The following is a 20243-nucleotide window of genomic DNA, read 5'->3' as shown; positions in this document are numbered from 1 at the left end:
AAAGCAGGTTGTGAAGAAGACATAAGGAGTTTGCAGACGGATATAGATAAATTGAGTGAGTGAGCAAAAATCTGGCAGATGGGGTATAATGTGGGAAAATGCTAAGTTCTTCACTTAGGCAGGAAAATTAAAAAAGCAGAATATCGCTTAAACAGAGAACGACTGCATAATTCCGAGGTCCAGAGCGATCTAGGTGTTCTCGTGCATGAATCACAAACGTTAGTTTGCAGGTACAGCATGTAATCAAGAAGGCTAATGGAATGCTATCTTTTAACACTAGAGAAATTGAACATAAAAATAAGAATGTTATGCTTCAGTTATACAGGGCATTGGTGAGACCACATATCAAAAACTGTGTGCAGTTTTGCTCTCCTTATTTAAGGAAGGACATAAATGTATTGGAGGCAGTTCAGAGGAGATTTACTGGATTGGTACCTGGAATGAGTGGATTGTTTTATGAGGAAAGGTTGGACAAGTTGGGCTTGTTTCTACAGGAATTTAAAATAGTGAGGGGTGACTTGATTGAAGTATGTAAGACCCTGAATGGTCTTGACAAGGTAGACATGAAAAGGATGTTTCTTCTTGTGGGTGAATCCAGAACTAGGGGTTACTGTTTTAAAGTTAGGGGTCACCCTTCTAGGACAAAGATCAGAAGAAATTTTTCTGGGGATTGTGCGACTTTGAACTCTGCCTCAGAAGATCGTGGAAGCGAGGGTCACTGAATATTTTTAAGGTAGATTGATTCCTTGCCTAATGGGAATCTAAGGTTATTGAACGTAGATGGGAATGTGGAACTCAACACAAACAGATCAGCCATGATCTTATTGAATGGTGGAGCAGGCTCGTGGGGCCAAATGGCTTACTTCTGCGCCTAGTTCATATATTCGTATGAACCACACCTTTCCGAGTGTCAATCATGGAGATGCTGCCGGCTTCCTGATTAAAGAAGCTATTGAGAGGAAAGGAGAAACTAATTTGGAGGAACTACATGCAGTTGAGGGAGACTATTGCTAAAAGATTTTTTATGTATAACTGATTTTATTTTTTCAAATTGTAGTTCAAAATGGCCTCAAGCTGTAAGAGCAAATGGACACTTGCTACTGAATTCTGAAAAGGTACAATATAATTCATATTATATAAATATTTCCGCCAACTCCAGCATGATGTCATCACCAAACATATGTTCCCTTCACCACCCCCCCTGTCGGCATTCCATGGGGACTGTTCCCTCCAAGACACCTTGGTCCACTCCTCCATCACCCCCAGCACCTCAACCCCCTCCCACGGCACCTTCCCATGCAATCGTAGAAGGTGCAACACCTGCCTCTTTTCTCCCCCCGCCCCTCACCGTCCGAGGGCCCAAACACTCCTCTTAAGTGAAGTTGCGCTTTGCTTGCACTTCCCTCAATTTGGCCTGCTTTCAATGCTCCCAATGCGGTCTCCTCTACATTGGAGTGACCAAACGCAGACTGGGTGACCGCTTTGCAGAACACCTTCGGTCTGTCTTCAAGCATGACCCAGACCTTCCTGTCGCTTGCCATTTGAACACACCATCCTGCTCTCATGCCCACATGTCTGTCCTTGGCCTGCTGCAATGTTCCAGTGAAGCTCAACGCAAACTGAAGGAACAGTACCTCATCTTCCAAATAGGCACTTTATAGCCTTCCAGACTTAACATTGAGTTCAACAATTTCAGACCATAAACTCTTTTCTCCATCCCCATGCCTTTTTGAGCCCCCCTTTTTCCTATATTCATTTTTATTTTTAAATTTTTTTCCCACTTATTTTCATTTATTTTTTAAATTTATTTCAATTTCTATTCATTGTTTTATCCCCAGCTTTTAGCCTATTTCCAATCTCTTTTCCCACCACTGTCCCTTCCCCCCACCCCACCCCCACTAGGGCCACGTGTCACTTTCCAGAGTGCTTACCCTGGCCTGGGCCATTATCACATTCTGTTTTCCACTCTTAATGTCACCATTAGCACCTCCTTTAGCCAGTGTCACCACTATTAACAACCCTTTGACCTTTTGTTTATGACATCTTTTGCAATCTCTCCTTTGCCTCCACCTATTGCTGTCCTTCTATCCAGCTTCACCGATTCCATCCCCCTTAATCAGTAAATATTTCCCTTTAGCTCTGAAGAAGTCATACGGACTCGAAACGTTAACTCTGTCTTTCCCTCCACAGATGCTGTCAGACCTGCTGAGTTTTTCCAGCGTTTTTTGTTTTTGTTTTTGTTTTAGATTTCCAGCATCCACAGTATTTTGCCTTTAATATAATTTATGTTGTATTAAAGCATAATTAAAGAATTGCCTGGCTTGCAATGAATTAACATGTATTTGAATATTAATGTATTTCACTTCAGAATATTTCTTGAGTAACTTCTGTTGCTATTTTTCTCTTTCCATTAGATGTCTAAATCCACAGGGAATTTCCTTACTCTAGATGAAGCTGTGGAAAAATTCTCTGCAGATGGTGAGTAATCGCCCTCCCCCCCCACCACCTCCCCCCCATCATCCTCACCTCACTCTTTCCACAAACCACCACGTCCCTCTTTCTCCACACACACACACACACACACACACACACACACACACACATCCCCCCCCCCCACCCCCCACCAACCCTGTCCGCACCACTTGAGTTTAATTTATTAGAATTAGCAGCTTCTCTACAGAAGGCATAGACATTTGAGCAGCATTGCCAATACAGAATGATGACATATATGGGGTTGCATTGTGCGTAATGAGTGCAGTTGTAGATTGTTATCTGTTTGTGGACCAGTCAATGATATGAGGGCATTTTTTTTATAAAATGATGCACTATTTGGCATTATAAATTAATTCTCGGTTAATGTAATCAGATTATTACAAGAGCATATAAGGAGGTTAGTGGAATGGAAAGATAAGTGACTGTTGCAAATCAGTGCATGATAATTTTGAGAGGGGGAAGAGAATTGAAATGATATATACCCTAAGTGGCACACTCAACAGATTTTTGACAGAATTGCAGGTGAATAGATCTTTAACAGTGGGAAAGCAAGTAGAATAATCCATAATAGTGACCCTTCTGTGCAGTCGCAAGGGAATGCTGCATTGTTAGAGCTTCCATATTTCACATGAGACAATAGGAGATACACCTATGTCCACCTGCCCCCTCCACAGGACATTTAAAGAAATCCCATGGCATTTTTTTTTTGAAGAGAAGGTATTTTCTACGCAGTCTCCTGGGATATATTTATCCTTCAACCAACCTCAATAAAGCAGGTAATCTGATCATTTTCTTATAATTGTGTGACCCTTACTGTGAACAAATTGGCTGCAGTGTTTCCTACATATTGCAACACTAACTACACTTCAGAAAGTATCCCATTACGTTTTCGGGTAACCTGAGGGCGTGAAAAGTGCTATACAAATGAAAGTCTTTCTTTCAAACTGAAGTTTGGATTTTTTATGAAGGAGCATCAAAAACAAAAATGAAGTTTGTTGAATAAGCACAAGACATTAGTCGGGCCGTTTTTGGAAAATTTTATTAAGTTTTGGGAACCCATAATTGAAGGACTGTTAGAACTACTAAAAAGAGCATGGGTAGTGATTCAGTGAATTGTACAGTGTAGAAGGAGGTTGGTTGTTCAGCCAAACATTTCTATGCCGGCTGTTTGAAAGAGCAATTTAATTAGTCCTCAACTGCTCTTTCCTGGTAATCCTGTGGATTTCTCCTACTCAAGCATATCCAATTCTCTTTTGACAGTTACTGTTAAATCTGTTTCCACCACCTTTTCAAATCATCATAACTTGCTGCATAATCGTTTTTCTTACCAATTAATTCACCCTGATTACCAACTCTCCTGCCAATAGAAACAGTGTCTCCAACTTTATCAAATCCATCATAGAATTGCAATGAGGATGAGGGCTTATAGTTACAAAGAAATAGGTAGTTTCTGTCATTGGAATGGGGAAAGTTGAGGGAGATGAAAATCTGATAAATTTTCAAGATTAGGAAGAGTTTTGAGTGGATAAATTGCAAAAGATTGGGCTGTAACTTCCGAGCTCCAAGGTGTCACATTGGGAGGATTACCCCAAATATGTGCTAGGGAAGACACCCGCCCCCACCCCCCAAAGTTCACAGGGAAGGTTTGCACGGCAATTGCCTGGAAGTGCAAGCTTCCCCTGGGCAATTGCCCTGCACTGGGAGCAATCCAAAAATGCACCTTAAATCCCAAACTTTGGATGGCTCTGACGGAGTTACATCAATAGTTACCCAAAAGAAGCTGGAAGAATTAAAACCTCGCCTAGCTTCTGGGTAACTAAATTACAGACCCAGACTATCCCCCACACCCCCAAACCCCCAGGAGATTTCTCCCGACACCAACACAAGGGTCAACTCTCACCCCTCCCAACTATTCCCCCCCCGCCCCCCCAAGGGACTGCACCCCTCTACTGGAAGTCCGCAATCCACAGGATTCCCCCACCCCCATGGGGACTCATTTTCTCACCCTTGCCAGTCCCGACACTCTCTCTTTTCCCCCCCCCCCCCAGCTTTCCCCAAACCCCGTGCCGGGGCTGACTGTCGCCCGCACCTCCCCCCAAAGGTCTGGCCTGGCCCGGCCCAAACTCAACCTGACCTGATGTGCAGCGAGATAAGCTTAATTGATGACCCCATAGCGAAGGCACACCTAGGTAGCAGGGATAATAAAATGTTTGATTTTTACATCCAATTTGAGGGAGAAAAGAATGAGTCTATCACTAGTATTTTAAACTTAAATAAGGGCAATTATGAAGGCATGAAAGTAGAGCTAGCGAAAGTGAACTGGTGAATCAGGTGAAGGAACAGGTCAAGAGAGATGCAGGGCAGACATTTAAGGGGATATTTCAAAATACACAGAATAGGTACATTCCAATGAGAAAAATTCCAAGGGGTGGATCCACCATCCATGGTTAACTAAAAAAGTTAAATACAGTATCAAACTTAAAGCAAAAGCACATCATTGTGCAAAGATATGTGGCAGATCAGAAGATAGGACAGAATACAAAAAGCAGCAAATAATGACTAAAAGATTAATAGGGAAGGAAAAATTTGAGTATGAGAGAAAGCTGGGTGGAAATAGAAAGGCAGATAGTAAGAGCTTCTTTAGATATTTAAAAAAGAAAAAAGTTAACAAAGTGAGCGTTGGTACTATCGAAAGTGAGTTTGAGGAATTGATAATGGAAAATAAGGAGATAGCAGTTGAATTGAACAGGTATTTTGCATTGGCCTTCACAAGTAACATCCCAGAAATGATGGTAAATTAGGAATGGAAGGGAAAGAGCAAGTCAGAAAAATAACAATCACCAGGGTAGTGATACTTGTCAACGCTAAGTTCCAATAATTTGCTAACTCTCTGGGTCCTGGTGGATTTCATCCTAGGGTCTTAAAGGAAGTGGCTAGTGAGATAGTTGATGTGTCGGTTTTAATTTTCCAAAATTCACTAGATTCGGGGAAGGTTTCATTTGATTGGAAAATAGGTAATCTAGCTCCTTTACTCAAAAAGGGAGGGAGACAGGAAATGGGAAACTGTAGGCCTGTTAGCCAAACATCAGTCATAGGGAAAATGTTAGAAGCTATTATTAAAGACGTTAAAAAGGGGCACTTACATAAATTAAAAGTAATCAGGCAAAGTCAGCACGGTTTTGTGAAAGGGAAATCGTGTTTAACCAATTTATTGAATTTCTTTGAAGAGGTAACATGTGCTGTAGATAAAGAGGGAATCAGTGGATGTACTGTACTTAGATTTTCAGAAGGCATTTGCCTCATCAAAGGTTATTGCGGAAAATAAAAGCTCATGGTGTAGGGGTAACATATTGGCATGGATAAAAGATTGGTTAGCTGACAGGAAACAGAGTAGGCAAAAATGGGTCACTTTCTGGTAGGTAGGATGTGACAAGTGGTATGCCACAGGAATTAGTACTGAGGTCTCAATTCTTTACAATTTATATAAATGATTTGGATGAGGGATCAGTGGTATGGTTGCTAAATTTGCTGATGACACAAAGATATGTAGGAACATAAGCTGTAAAGAGGGACCTAAGGAGGTTACAAAAGGATATAGATAGGTTAGGTGAGTGGGTAAAGATCTGGCTAATGAAGTATAATGTGAAATTGTCCATTTTGGCAGGACAAATAAAAAAGAGACTTATTATTTAAATAGTGAGAGACTGCAGAGTTCCGAGCTGCAGAGGGATCTGGGTGCCCTAGTGCATGAATTGCAAATGTTTAGTATGCAGGTACAGCAAGTAATTAGCAAAGCTAATAAAATGTTATTGTTTATTGCTAGGGGAATTGAATACAAGAGAAAGCAGGTTATGCTTCAGTTATACTGGGCATTGGTGAGACCACATCTGGAGTGCTGTATACAGTATTGGTCTCCTTATTTAATGAATGATGTAAATGCATTAGAAACAGTTCAGAGAAGGTTTACAAATTAATACCTGGAATGGGCAGGTTGTTCTGTGAGGAAAGCCTGGACAGGCTAGGCTTGTATCCGCTGGAGTTTAGAAGAGTAAGAGGTCGCTTGATTGAAATATTTAAGATCCTGAGGGGACATGACAAAGTAGATGTGGAAAGGATGTTTTCTCTTGTAGGAGAATCTAGAACTCGGGGTCACTGCTTCAAAATAAAGGGTAGCCCACTTAGGACAGAGATGAGCAAATATGTTTTCTCTGAGGGTTGAGACACTTTGGATTTCTCTTCCTGAAAAGGTGGTTGAGGCAGAGTCCTTGAATATCTTTAAGGCAAAGGTAGATAGATTTTTGATAAGCAAGAGGGAGAAAGGTTATTGGGATAGGCAGGAATGCGAAGATGAGGTTAAAATCAGATCGGCCATGTTCTTATTGAATGGGGGAGCAGGTTTGAGGGGCCAAATGGCCTACTCCTCCTAACTTGTATGTTCGTATTAACCCCCCCCACCCCCCACTCACCCCCGAGGCGCAACCCAACTCCCCCCACACCCTACCCAGTTAACCTTATACACTTACCTTCTCCCTGGCCTGTCAAGAATCTTTAAACTTGGCTGGACCTTTAATTTACCTGGTTTATGGCAGCTAGCACTGTTTATATATTTTTAAAAAAGTGATTGTGGCCTCCTTACATTCAACTGAGCTGCCCTCAATGCTAGGATGTGCTGCACTGCCCAGACCTTGCCTGGCCTGAGTTGGAAGGTCTGGTGAGATAGGCTCCAAAAAAATTTTTGGTTTAAAATTTGGAGCAGAGTAGCAATCCAACTCTGAGTGCCACTCTGAGGATGTTATTTTGGCAAATCAGTAATCAGGGGCATAAACTTAGAATTATCATTAGAGGAATGAAAAAGTCTTTGATTCCCATATGGGGCAACAAAATGCCACCTCAATTTTTTTTGTATCAAGGAAATTAGCAATACTAATGGACTGTTCACAGGAACTTCTATTGCTGGCATAAAAATGGACAAAATCCTGAATTATTTTCTCTGCAACCCCAAGGCATACATGGGGTTAGGTTGAAACTATTCATTTTCTAAACAACAAAGACCATGCTCTTTCATTTAAACATCATTCTCAAATTGAATGGTTGGATGAATTGATTCCAGTTGCCTCGAAACGTCAACTCTTTTCTTCTCCGCCGATGCTGCCAGACCTGCTGAGTTTTTCCAGGTAATTCTGTTTTTGTTTTGCCTTTCTGGTGTTTGTCTTGATCCACCTGATTGCAAGAGTAGGTTATTTAACGTACTACTTTCTGAGAAAACATCTCACCTCCCTCTAATCGTCTCAGCCCTCGATTTGGCATCAAGGTTAGAGACTACTGGCCTGCTGTGTGGGTAATTGTGAGCAAGAATGTGTGTCTTGTCACTCAATGGTGCCTAGAGGTATAATTTTATATATAGATATAATTGTTTTGTTATAGATTTGTTTGTCTATGTTTTAGTTCTATCAAGCATTGACAGATGGTTATTTACAACGCCTAGCCATTTAGGATAATTGTTCATAAGCTAACCATCTTCTTTACTCCTTTGACACAACTTTGTTCCCAGGAATGCGCCTTGCTCTTGCTGATGCTGGTGACACAGTGGAAGATGCTAACTTCGTAGAAACCATGGCTGATGCAGGTATCCTGAGGCTCTACACTTGGGTGGAATGGGTGAAGGAAATGATTGCAAATCGTGAGAGCCTTCGGAGTGGACCTGCCAACACCTTCAATGATAGAGTCTTTGTCAGGTACTGAATGGCCTTTGTATTTGAAGATTTATTAGCTACTTGCAACATTTCTTGAAATATATTGGTAATGGTCAGTTATTCTGCAATTGTATTTGTTAAAACTAACTTTTTCAATACAGGGTACAGTTCTTCAGTCTTAGCACATTATATTTAGGGCATTACTTCACGAAAGGAGAGCATGTATGTTGGGAATGTGATAGGTAGTATACATATGAAAGTAGCTTTTGGACATCCCTGAATGTTGCACATGATAAATAATTATGTTTGGGCTTGTTGTTGTGTATGACCACAATTAAAACTCTGGTGTGTAGAAGTTGTGATCAAACTATATGGTGGTTTGGTCTGACTATGACCAGTCTTGGTCTCTAAGATACAGGAAACATATATTCAAGCACTGGAGGCACCACAGAGAAGAGACAAAGCTGATTCCTGCTGTCAGAAGTTTGGGTTATACAAAACTACTGAACAAACTTGGGCTGCAAAATTCCACACCATAACACCACTGGATTCAGCCCTACGCGAGCTGACAAATGGAAAATATGGCAGATGTTGGCTCCCGACTTCTGTCATGTGTCAATCACTATGTTTGAAAGAGTGATAGTGCAGGTGTCCCATGAATGTGCAGGGAACATCCTCAGTTGAAGACAGCACTTCGTCTCCACAAGGACTATGCAGTGGTCACTCCTACCAATACTGTCCTGGACAGATGCATCTGTGGCAGACAGGTTGGTGAGGATGAGGTCAAATATGATTTTCCCTCACCACCTGCCGCAAACCCAGTCTAGCAGCAATGCCCTTTAAGACTAGGCCAGCTCGATCTGTGGTGGTGCTACCAAGTCACTCTTGGTGATGGACATTGAAGTCCCCCAGCCAGAGTACATTCTGCGCCCTTGCCACCTTCAGTGCTTCCTCCAAGTGCTGCACCACGTAGAGGAGTACTGATTCTTCAGCTGAGTTGGGGGACATTACGTGGTTATCAGCAAGAATTTTCTTTGACCTGATGCCATCAGACTTCATGCGGTCCGGAGTCGATGCTGAGGACTCCCAGGGCAACTCCCTCCAGACTACATACCACTGTGCCCCCACCTTAATATCTTTAATCTCTAGAAATTTATTAATCTCTGTCTTGAATCACTACAGAGCCACTGTCACAGCCTAGGAGTGATATCTCAACAATACTAGTAATTTTCCGGAGCACAGGTTGCTGGACTTCCACCTGCATCCACGATGGCAGCAGTCTGAGCCTGTAAAGCACAAAGCTGGGCTTGCATGGCACAAGCAGAGATCTCATGACCTCACTGAATTTCCATTGCAGCACAAAGACATTGGATGTGTGCTGCAATAGAAGGTGGGACATCATCCATCAGATGCTGCATAGTTGCAAGTACTGTTGTGAAGTTTGCCACCAGTTCCACTCTGGAAAGGATGGACTCCCGGCTCTGTGTAAGTTGGAGCCAGACTTCCTCCATGGTTCCTGACAGTGGCAACAGTGTCTCTGGCAGACCTGCCAATTCATCAAGCATTTTGGTGTGCATGTCCATTAACCTTTTCCTGTATGCCATCCGGCATTGACCGTGGAGCTATCTGCTGTTATCTCTTCTTTAAATGGTGCTGACCAGCTTTAATTAGTGCTAGCCTTGCTTGATCCTGGGCCCTCTGCAATGTGTTTAACACTGGGCGGATTGCGTAATCATGGAGGTGAGCAGGAAGCATGATGTTTGTGTGCCGCCAGCATCACTTCCATTGATATGGGCTAACTGCACATTGCGACCCCTGTGCCCACTGATGGACCCGATCTAACTTTTAATCCTTAGGCTTTTCAACCTAAAAGAGAGATGTCTGTGAGTTGATGTTATAGAAATATATCAGTTAGTTAAGGGAATTGAAAGAACTAAATGCCGAATATGACGTTAAATAGTGAGATTTGAAATGGGAGATATATTTATACTAGTAAAAGCTAAATTTAGAACTGGTGTCAGGAAATGCTTCTTACAAAAAGTGATAAGCATATGAAATACATTTCGAGTAAGTGTAGTGGAGGTGAAAACCCTGAAACCGTTCAGGAAACAATTGGATCTTGAAGCACGAGGGGTTTAAGAGTGGCTGGGTGAAAAAACCAGTATGGGTCAAATGATTGTGGAAGAGGAGAAAAATTGTGCTTTTGATTGTTTATTTTTCCATCTCCATACTTTAACCATAATGGCCTTCCACAGCTATTATTGATGACTGTGTACAGTCCGCCGTTGCTTATTTTTTGGTACTTTGCAAAATTCTGAGTGCGTCCTTCTGGGAGTATGTGGCTAATCTAGTTGTTGTGATTTATCATTCCAGTGAAATGAATGCTGGAATTCTAAAGACAGAACAACACTATGAGAGGATGATGTTCAAGGAAGCTTTGAAGACAGGTTTCTTTGAATTTCAGGTATGTTCAAGCGTTGAAAATAAATAATTCATCCTGCCTGGGATTTTTGTTCTTTTTAATTTAATCTCCCAAGGGAGACAGTCAGAGTGTTGTGATGATTTTGCAATTTGTGTTCCAGGCAGCAAAGGACAAGTACCGTGAAGTTGCTGTGGAAGGAATGCAGGAGAACCTTGTCTTCCAGTTCATCGAGATTCAGACTCTGCTGCTGGCTCCAATATGCCCCCACCTTTGTGAGCACATTTGGGCACTACTAGGAAAGGTGCTGTAACTCAAATGCCCTTAAATAACTAACATAATATATTTGAGGAAAGAAACACTTCTTATGCAACAAGTCACACTACAGAGCACTGCATCTAGGAAAATAGAACCCTATGAAGAAGTTAGTAACATTTGGTCCAATTGAGCATTAAAATAAACTATGATTACTTATTAAACAGTGCAGTTATTCTTGATGTACTCAACTTTTTTTTTGATGTTCACCGCTAATCCAGTCAGTCAGTTCTATTTTAAAGTTCTTGTTATGGTCTGTTTAGAACATTGGGATTAATATTGGCAGACAGAAGAGGATCAAGGAGGAGTTGAAAATCAAAAATTGCAAAACGTGATCTCCCAGCCTGCCACAGAAAGGGGGTCATTGCTGTTTTACTGTGGCATGTCTGTGTCCCATCCTTGAGTAGCAGGAGACCTCATTTCTATATTTAAATTGAGCTCCCATAGTGCAGATGTGAGCCTGATTAAAATTTAACAGTGGCCATCCAGATTTCCCAGGGCTCAGGAAAGCAGGCAGCAAATTAGAGGTGGGAGCAGTCGGATCCAACAGATGCTTTTATAGCACTGTTTGTGTGCCAGGAGGAGCAGTAGGCACCTCGAGCAAACCTTTTGTTGATTGCAGCCGCACTTGACTGAATCCTCTCCTCTAGTTCTGTAATCTCAAGCTGTCTGCCCAGCAATCTGCCCCAGGATCCATGTCCTCCTGTTGATGGCCCAACCCTTCAGGATCTTGGCATTTCTGGACTTTCCCCACCCCCGCAAACATGCCTCTCCACATCTCCATAAATATCAGGGTCATTCTCTTTTCACTCGGTGAATCCCTAGATCACTCTATGCCTGACTGGATCTGAAAAATAAATATTGACATCTCACCCGTTCCCTAATTACTTCATAGAAACAGCAGAGAAATTTTCCATCTTAGGGATCCCTTGAATTTTATGATCAATGGAAAAGCATTCATACTAGGCTCATATTTGGGCTTTCATTTTTGCGAGACCTTAATTTTTACCTGTGCAAATTTAAAGATTGAAAATAGTATCTTTATAATAGCTGTAAGAATCCTAATGTCCTAATGAAAATGTACCAGGACAGCCTTAACTTATTTCCTTGTAATTGTAACTCTTATGCACAAAACAAAGCAAGATCCCACAGACAGGCTTGACATTTAAAGAAAAGCTATTGGTGGTGGTGATATTGCTTGAAGGATAAATGTTGGCCAGGACTCCAGGGAATATAATATGGTAGCACATTTTATGTCCACCTGAGAGGGCAGAAAAAGCTTTGGTTTAACTTTTCATTCAAAAGGGGTAAAGTGGGGCTTGAACCCACAACCTTCTGATCCAAGCTACAACAAAGACATGCGGCTTGGCTGGGTGCCCCTGCTTTTGTGCAGATACATCTATAAGTAAGGGAATATTTAATTAAAATCCTGATAAATGAAAATTTACAGATGCTTTATTTCACTGAAAATTGGGTTAAAAAGCCATGTCCTGCACTACATTACTTCAGAGAGCTGATATGTGCCTAACATCTGTTCATATAGCTTGTGTTTAGTATTGAATTTGAATCCCATATTTAACTCTTCTCAGACTGAGTCACTGATGAAAGCAAGATGGCCAGTAGCTGGACCTGTGGACGAAATCCTCATTCGTTCATCTCAGTATCTAATGGAAACTGCCCATGATGTTCGACTCCGTGCCAAAAATTATATGATTGCTGGAAAAGGAAAAGTAAGAACAATTTATACCAACAGTTATCATGTGTTTAAAATAAACTCTGACTTCAGTTACAAAGCGCAAACAATCTTTTCTTGATCTCTTCCCAAGCAACATTTCTGAATCACACAATGAGCAGATGAACCTGGCTCCCAAATTACTATCAGTGTAATTTAATGGCTTTGTTCGTTAAAGAAGAATGGCTAGGGTGATAATTTCCTTCCTTCTCCCTTGCTGTGCATAATTTGCTGCTATCTGATCTCTGCTTTCACACAGTGGCAGAGCTGAGATTGATAACTCCGTATGTTAAGAATGACAGACATAACGCAGTCCAACCAGTTCATAAATATGTGTGATAAAAGTACGTATTGTACTGCAGTGGCAACTCCTGATCTCCACTCTCTACTTTCCTCCAGATGTCATGCCTTGAGGCTTGTGTGTGCTTATCCTATCATCTGGTCATCCTTTGAGGTTGTTTAGTGGAACAGATCATAAGAAAAGATACTTGATGTTTGTAAGGCTGATTTTCTGATCAGTTATGCCGGATGAATGAACTTAACTGATCAGGAATATGAGCAGAGGCGGCTTAAGCCAGATCACTGTTCATTTTATGTTCCTATTAATTTCAAAAGCACTGATTTATAGGGAAAGATTTCCCCACCCCCGTCGGGGGGAGAGTGCGGGAGTGGGCGTGGGCAGGCATACCTCCGATTGGCGCCCCCAGGGCACGCCGCCATGTTCCATGGGCAGACCTTAATTGGCATGACGTCCGCTCGGAAGCGCTATGCGCTCCCTGTGCAGGCGGGGGTGGGGGGATTCCCTCAGCCGGGAGTGCGCTCTTTCGCTTGGAATTAAAATCTGTCAAACAAATGATTGAAAAAAATTTTCCTGACATATCCCCTCATGTGACACTGTTACATGAGTTGGGACATGTCCATAACTTTTATTGAAATCTTTAATAAATATTTAAGTACCCTCACTGAAACCCGTGGATGAGGTTTCATGCTTTTTCCAAAGCCCATCAGGGCTCCTGGCCTGCCTGCCAACCTTAAGGTTGGACGGGCAGGTCCATTAGTGACCTTAATTAGTTTTTACATTGGCCTCAATAGGCTGTTGACAGGTCAGCGGGCATGTAGCTGACTTGGCTGCGCCCCCGCCGACGTAAAAAAGGAAATGACGCCGGGAGTTCCACCCCACATCATCCCACGTCATTTTACGCGTTGGCGAGCGGGCCCTGCCTCCGTTTGCCAATCAGGAGATCCTGCCCATAGTTTTCAGAGTTGTAGAATTTTATTCCTAAAACACTGGTACAATTCTGAAATACCAATTGAAACAGAATTTGACTATTTCAAGTTACTAAAAATAGATGACCCTGACATTATTTCCCCTATGTGGTTTAAACACCCCAATTGTAAAAACATTGGGCCAGATATTGAAATCGGCAAGCGGACCCCGCTTGCCGGCGCATAAATTTACAGGGGATGACGTTGGGTGGAACTCCCGACATCATTCCAATTTTCAGGCCAGCGGGGGCTCAGCTGAATCAGCTATGCACCTGCCGACCAGTCAACGGCCAATTGAGGCCATTTAAAAAGTAATTAGACTAGTTAAAGGACCTGCCCGTCCAAGCTTAAGGTTGGCGGGCAGGCCGGGAGCCCCAACGGGCTTCAGAAAAAGCAGGAAACCTCATCCACGGGCGAGATGAGGTTTCATATAGGTTTTTAAAGATTTAATAAAAGTTTACTTAAAAGTGATGGACATGTCCCAACTCGTGAGGGGACATGTCAGGGAAAGTTCATTTCTCTACATGTACCATTTTTAAATTTGGCACCGATCTCCCTTGAGGCAACACTTAGCTTCAGGGAGATGAGTGTGCTTTCTTGTGCACATGCACGAAAGAGCACACTCCTGGCTTAGGGAATCCCCTCCCCTGCCGGCACATGGAGCACATAGCGCTTCCTGGCAGATGTCACGTTGGGCGGGCCTTAATTGGATTAGATGCGCCAATCGGAGGTGCACCCGCTCCTAAACTTCTCCCCCAACTGTGTGTGTGTGTGTGTGTGTGTGTGTGTGTGTGTGGGGGGGGGGGTGTGGGGGGACGACGACGACGACTTCTTAACACATTAACAATATTGGGAGCGTTTGTAAGAACTGCTAACATTTATGCACATGTATACAACCTATTTTTGTCTGGCTGCTTCTTGTAATTTGATCCATTCATGAATCTCTTTCCTGCCACAAGATTTGTGGGCACCTGGACCCTCCCCATCAACCCAATACCAAGTCTGAAGTGCCAATCAACTAATGACTGATGAGAAATATGATTGGAAAATTTTCAATGCATTGTTTCGATACAGGTCCTGAAGTTGCATAGTGGATCTACTGCAGTAGCCCCTGTGTTTGTGATTGCATGTGTTGGTGCATCATTGTAGGAGGGTTGGTACGACATGTCATTATTCCCATTCTCATGCTGAATGGAGCCTAGGTGTTTCCTTGCTGGAAATGAAGGAAAAACTGGTGAATCAATTTGTTGTGAGTGCCCCTATCAGCAGTTGAGGTGGTAGGGAAGGATCACATACTGAAAGGTGGCTCCATATTCTGCTATTTATATGTAAGTAGTTGTCAACCTGCTTTAGTACTGTAACATTTACCACTTGAGATTATATTTCACATGTTGACTTGACTTAGTTTTCTTTCTAACATAATTGACAGTGAAGGGTTTGCACAAGGAATAACAGAACAAACTCCAGCTCCTGCGGCTGTAATTCAATAGCTCTGAAACTATCCAAAGCCACACAAGCAAAATTTAAGAAATTCATAACCATCTCCTTCACAAAATTAGACTACAAAGTTCAATTCTACTGACCTCTCGCATTCTTTTTTTCCCACCAAGTTCCTGAATTTATTTTGAGCCATGTTTCTGACCATATGAATTGTGCCTTTAATTACTGATAGTGCTGAAAGGGTATTGGGATTTTAACCTGCTGATGGTTAGAATATATTTAGGTATATGTGCTATGGGATGTGCCTGATTCTGCATGTTTTGTACTTAAGATCTGTGAAATAATCCATTACAGAAAGGAGATGCAAAGCCAACACAGAAGCCTTCTCACTGCAATATCTATGTGGCAAAGAACTACCCTCCATGGCAACACACAACACTTCTGTTGCTTCGTAAGCACTATGAGGCAAGTTTTTTTTTAGCATTTATTGTTGATCCTTTCAGTATCCTCTCACCGCACACAAAGCATTCCTTTAGCTGTGTGAAGTAGCTAAATAAATTTAAAACACCTAGTAATGTTTGAATGTTTCATTTTCTCCATTTCCTCTTAAAGTTTGTGAAACGTGTGTTTATCCCTTTTTGCAGAGGGCTGTATGGCTGGTTGGAAGCTGATTCAATAATTATCAGATGTAATATATGCCTAGATTTCACAATAATAGTGACAGCCAGTGCCTAAAGTTAGACAATTGTGTCCTCTAATCTTCCAGTGGCAAATTTACACCACAATTTTCAGAGAAAACAATTTGAGTATGCTACACAAAAACAGAATTACCTGGAAAAACTCAGCAGGTCTGGCAGCATCGGCGGAGAAGAAAAGAGTTGACGTTTCGAGTCCTCATGACCCTTCGACAGAACTTGCCTGAGTATGCTACAGTGAGCATAGCGACAGATCAGGAGTTGCAAGGTCAATGAGTAGTAAAGAATTCATTTTGATTGTTGAATTCTGCAGAAATTTCAACCCATTTTATTGGTTTCATTATTTATATTTGGCAAAAAAAATTACTTAGTTATGAACAAAAATACATATTGGCATACAGGCAAAGATTGTTAATAAAATAACAATTCTTCTGCAACTTTCACACTGTAACATGTGCTTATGGCTGGCAGCTGTTTTTAGAAGTATTCACTTTACTCCTGATTGACCTCAAAAACAGAGCAGACAAACGTTACCTAAACAGGCAATTTGTGTTTCAAGTGTTGCCCTAGTCTTTTTGATTACTGCACCTATCAGTGTGAGAAGTACTAATTACTTTAATATTCACATTATAGTCAACCTTCAAAAATGTAGGCTTTTCTTTTGATCAATCTGATCAAGAAAATTTGAGTTCAGATAGCATTACTTTGCCACAAACCAATGTTGCGTCTTAACTGTGTTCCTCTTTTATATTTTCTGTACACTCGGCTGATGAGCCATTCTGCGATGATTTATGTTCAGCATTCAGCAATAACCTGCTCACTGATGCTCAATTTGGGTTCTACAAGGGCCCTCTGCTCCTGACCTCATTACAGCCTTGGTCCAAACATGGACAAAAGAGCTGAATTGAAGAGGCGAGGTGTGGGAGCTGAGAAAAATTAGAAAAATTCTAAGGGGAGGACCCACCATCCGTGGTTAACTAAAGAAGTTAAAGAAAGCACAAAACTTAAGGAAAAAGCATACAACTCCGCAAAGGTGAGTGGCGGGACAAATGATTGGACAGAATATAAAAAAAAAGCAGAGAATGGCTAAAAGGTTAATGAGAAAGAAATTAGAGTACGAAAGGAAGCTAGCTAGAAATGTAAAAACAGATAGCAAGAGTTTCTACAGGCGCTTAAAAAGGAAAAGAGTAAGTAAAGTGAATGTTGGTCCTCAAGAGAGGGGATTAATAGTAGATAATAAGGAAATGGCGGAGGAAATGAACAAATATTTTGCTTCTGTATTCACTGTAGTGGATACAAAAAATATTCCAGTAATAGCTGCAAATCAGGAGGTGAACGGGAGAAAGGAACTTGGTGAAATTGAAATCACGAGAGAAATGGTACTGAGCAAATTGATGAAGCTGAGGGCTGGCAAGTTTCTGGTTCCCAATTGACTACATCCTAGGGTCTGAAAAGAGGTGGTTAATGAGGTAATCGATGCGCTGGTGTTAATTTTCCAAAATTTGCTAGATTCTGGAAAGGTTCCATCAGATTAGAAAGTAACAAATATAACCCCTCTATTCAAGAAGGGAGGGAGGCAGAAAACAGGAAACTATAGGCCAGCTAGCTTGATGTCTGTCGTGGGGAAGTTATTAGAATTAATCGTTAAGGAGAGCTTAGAAGAGCTCAAGGCAGTCGGGAAGAGTCAGCATAGTTTTGTGAAAAGAAAATCATGTTTAACCAATTAGAGTTTTTTGAAGGAATAACATGCACAGTGGACGTACTATACTTGGATTTCCAGAAGGCATTTGATAAGGTGCTACATCAAAGATTATTCCAGAAAATAAAAGCACATGGTGTAGGGGGTAACATATATTAGCATGGATAGAAGATTGGCTGGCTGGCAGAAAGCAGAGAGTATGCATAAATGGGTCTTTTTCAGATTGGCAGGATGTAACGAGTAGAGTCCCACAGGGGTCTGTACTGGGGCCTCAACTTTTTACGATTTACATCAATGACTTAGATGAGGGGAGTGAAGATGTGGTAGCTAAATTTGCAGATGACACAAAGATAGGTAGGAAAGTATGTTGTGAAGAGGACATTAGGTGGCAGATGGATATAGGTAGGTTGAGTGAGTGGGCAAAGGTTTGGCAAAGAGTTTAATGTGGAAAAATGTTCACTTTGGCAGGAAGAGCAAAAAAGCAGAGTATTACTTAAATGGAGAACAGCTGCATAATTCTGAGGTGTAGAGGGATCCAGGTGTTCTACGTGAGTCACATAAAGATTAGTAAGCAGGTACAAAAGTAATTAAGAAGGCTAATGGAATGCTATCCTTTATTATGAGAGGGATTGAACATAAAAGTAAAGATACAAAAACAAAAACAGAATTACCTGGAAAAACTCAGCAGGTCTGGCAGCATCGGCAGAGAAAAAAAGAGTTGACGTTTCGAGTCCTCATGACCCTTCGACAGAACTTGAGTTCGAGTCCAAGAAAGAGTTGAAATATAAGCTGGTTTAAGGTGTGTGTGTGGGGGGCGGAGAGAGAGAGAGAGAGAGAGAGAGAGGTGGAGGGGGGGGTTGTGGTTGTAGGGATAAACAAGCAGTGATAGAAGCAGATCATCAAAAGATGTCAACAATAGTACAAAAGAACACATAGGTGTTAAAGTTAAAGTTGGTGATATTATCTAAACGAATGTGCTAATTAAGAATGGATGGTAGGGCACTCAAGGTATAGCTCTAGTGGGGGTGTTTTTTTTATTAAAAAATAATGGAAATAGGTGGGAAAAGGAAAATCTTTATAATTTATTGGAAAAAAAAGGAAGGGGGAAACAGAAAGGGAGTGGGGATGGGGGAGGGAGCTCACGACCTAAAGTTGTTGAATTCAATATTCAGTCCGGAAGGCTGTAAAGTGCCTAGTCGGAAGATGAGGTGTTGTCCCTCCAGTTTGCGTTGGGCTTCACTGGAACAATGCAGCAAGCCAAGGACAGACATGTGGGCAAGAGAGCAGGGTGGAGTGTTAAAATGGCAAGCGACAGGGAGGTTTGGGTCATTCTTGTGAACAGACCGCAGGTGTTCAGCAAAGCAGTCGCCCAGTTTACGTTTGGTCTCTCCAATGTAGAGGAGACCGCATTGGGAGCAACGAATGCAGTAGACTAAGTTGGGGGAAATGCAAGTGAAATGCTGCTTCACTTGAAAGGAGTGTTTGGGTCCTTGGACGGTGAGGAGAGAGGAAGTGAAGGGGCAGGTGTTGCATCTTTTGCGTGGGCATGGGGTGGTGCCATAGGAGGGGGTTGAGGAGTAGGGGGTGATGGAGGAGCGGACCAGGGTGTCCCGGAGGGAGCGATCCCTACGGAATGCCGATAGAGGGGGTGAAGGGAAGATGTGTTTGGTGGTGGCATCATGCTGGAGTTGGCGGAAATGGCGGAGGATGATCCTTTGAATGCGGAGGCTGGTGGGGTGATAAGTGAGGACAAGGGGGACCCTATCATGTTTCTGGGAGGGAGGAGAAGGCGTAAGGGCGGATGCGCGGGAGATGGGCCGGACACGGTTGAGGGCCCTGTCAACGACTGTGGGTGGAAAACCTTGGTTAAGGAAGAAGGAGGACCTGTCAGAGGAACTGTTTTTGAAGATGGCATCATCGGAACAGATGCGACGGAGGCGAAGGAACTGAGAGAATGGGATGGAGACCTTATAGGAAGCGGGGTGTGAGGAGCTGTAGTCGAGATAGCTGTGGGAGTCGGTGGGTTTGTAATGGATATTGGTGGACAGTCTATCACCAGAGATTGAGACAGAGAGGTCAAGGAAGGGAAGGGAAGTGTCAGAGATGGACCACGTGAAAATGTTGGAGGGGTGGAGATTGGAAGCAAAATTAATAAATTTTTCCAAGTCCCGACGAGAGCATGAAGCGGCACCGAAGTAACCATCGATGTACCGGAGAAAGAGTTGTGGAAGGGGGCCGGAGTAGGACTGGAACAAGGAATGTTCCACATACCCCATAAAGAGACAGGCATAGCTGGGGCCCATGCGGGTACCCATAGCCACACCTTTTATTTGGAGGAAGTGAGAGGAGTTGAAGGAGAAATTGTTCAGCGTGAGAACAAGTTCAGCCAGACGGAGGAGAGTAGTGGTGGATGGGGATTGTTCGGGCCTCTGTTCGAGGCAGAAGCTAAGGGCCCTCAGACCATCTTGGTGGGGGATGGAGGTGTAGAGTG

At 42.4% G+C, this 20243-nt stretch overlaps 1 protein-coding gene across 2 annotated transcripts in view; it reads left to right on the top strand.

The window, feature by feature from the left end:
- The window catches only part of lars1b (leucyl-tRNA synthetase 1b), an 84229-nt gene that overhangs the window by 46012 nt on the left and 17974 nt on the right, over positions 1-20243 (top strand). For both annotated transcript variants that reach the window (XM_041193957.1, XM_041193958.1), the window contains 7 exons: positions 1058-1115; positions 2415-2478; positions 8045-8228; positions 10560-10650; positions 10769-10909; positions 12510-12650; positions 15713-15823. In XM_041193957.1, coding sequence (XP_041049891.1) covers positions 1058-1115; positions 2415-2478; positions 8045-8228; positions 10560-10650; positions 10769-10909; positions 12510-12650; positions 15713-15823 — 790 coding nt within the window. The remainder of the gene's footprint in view (positions 1-1057; positions 1116-2414; positions 2479-8044; positions 8229-10559; positions 10651-10768; positions 10910-12509; positions 12651-15712; positions 15824-20243) is intronic.

The sequence above is a fragment of the Carcharodon carcharias genome, chromosome 8 (assembly GCF_017639515.1).
Source record: "Carcharodon carcharias isolate sCarCar2 chromosome 8, sCarCar2.pri, whole genome shotgun sequence".
NCBI lineage: Eukaryota > Metazoa > Chordata > Chondrichthyes > Lamniformes > Lamnidae > Carcharodon > Carcharodon carcharias.
The sequence above is the reverse complement of the archived record's forward strand: the minus strand, read 5'-3'. Positions and strand labels throughout refer to the sequence as shown.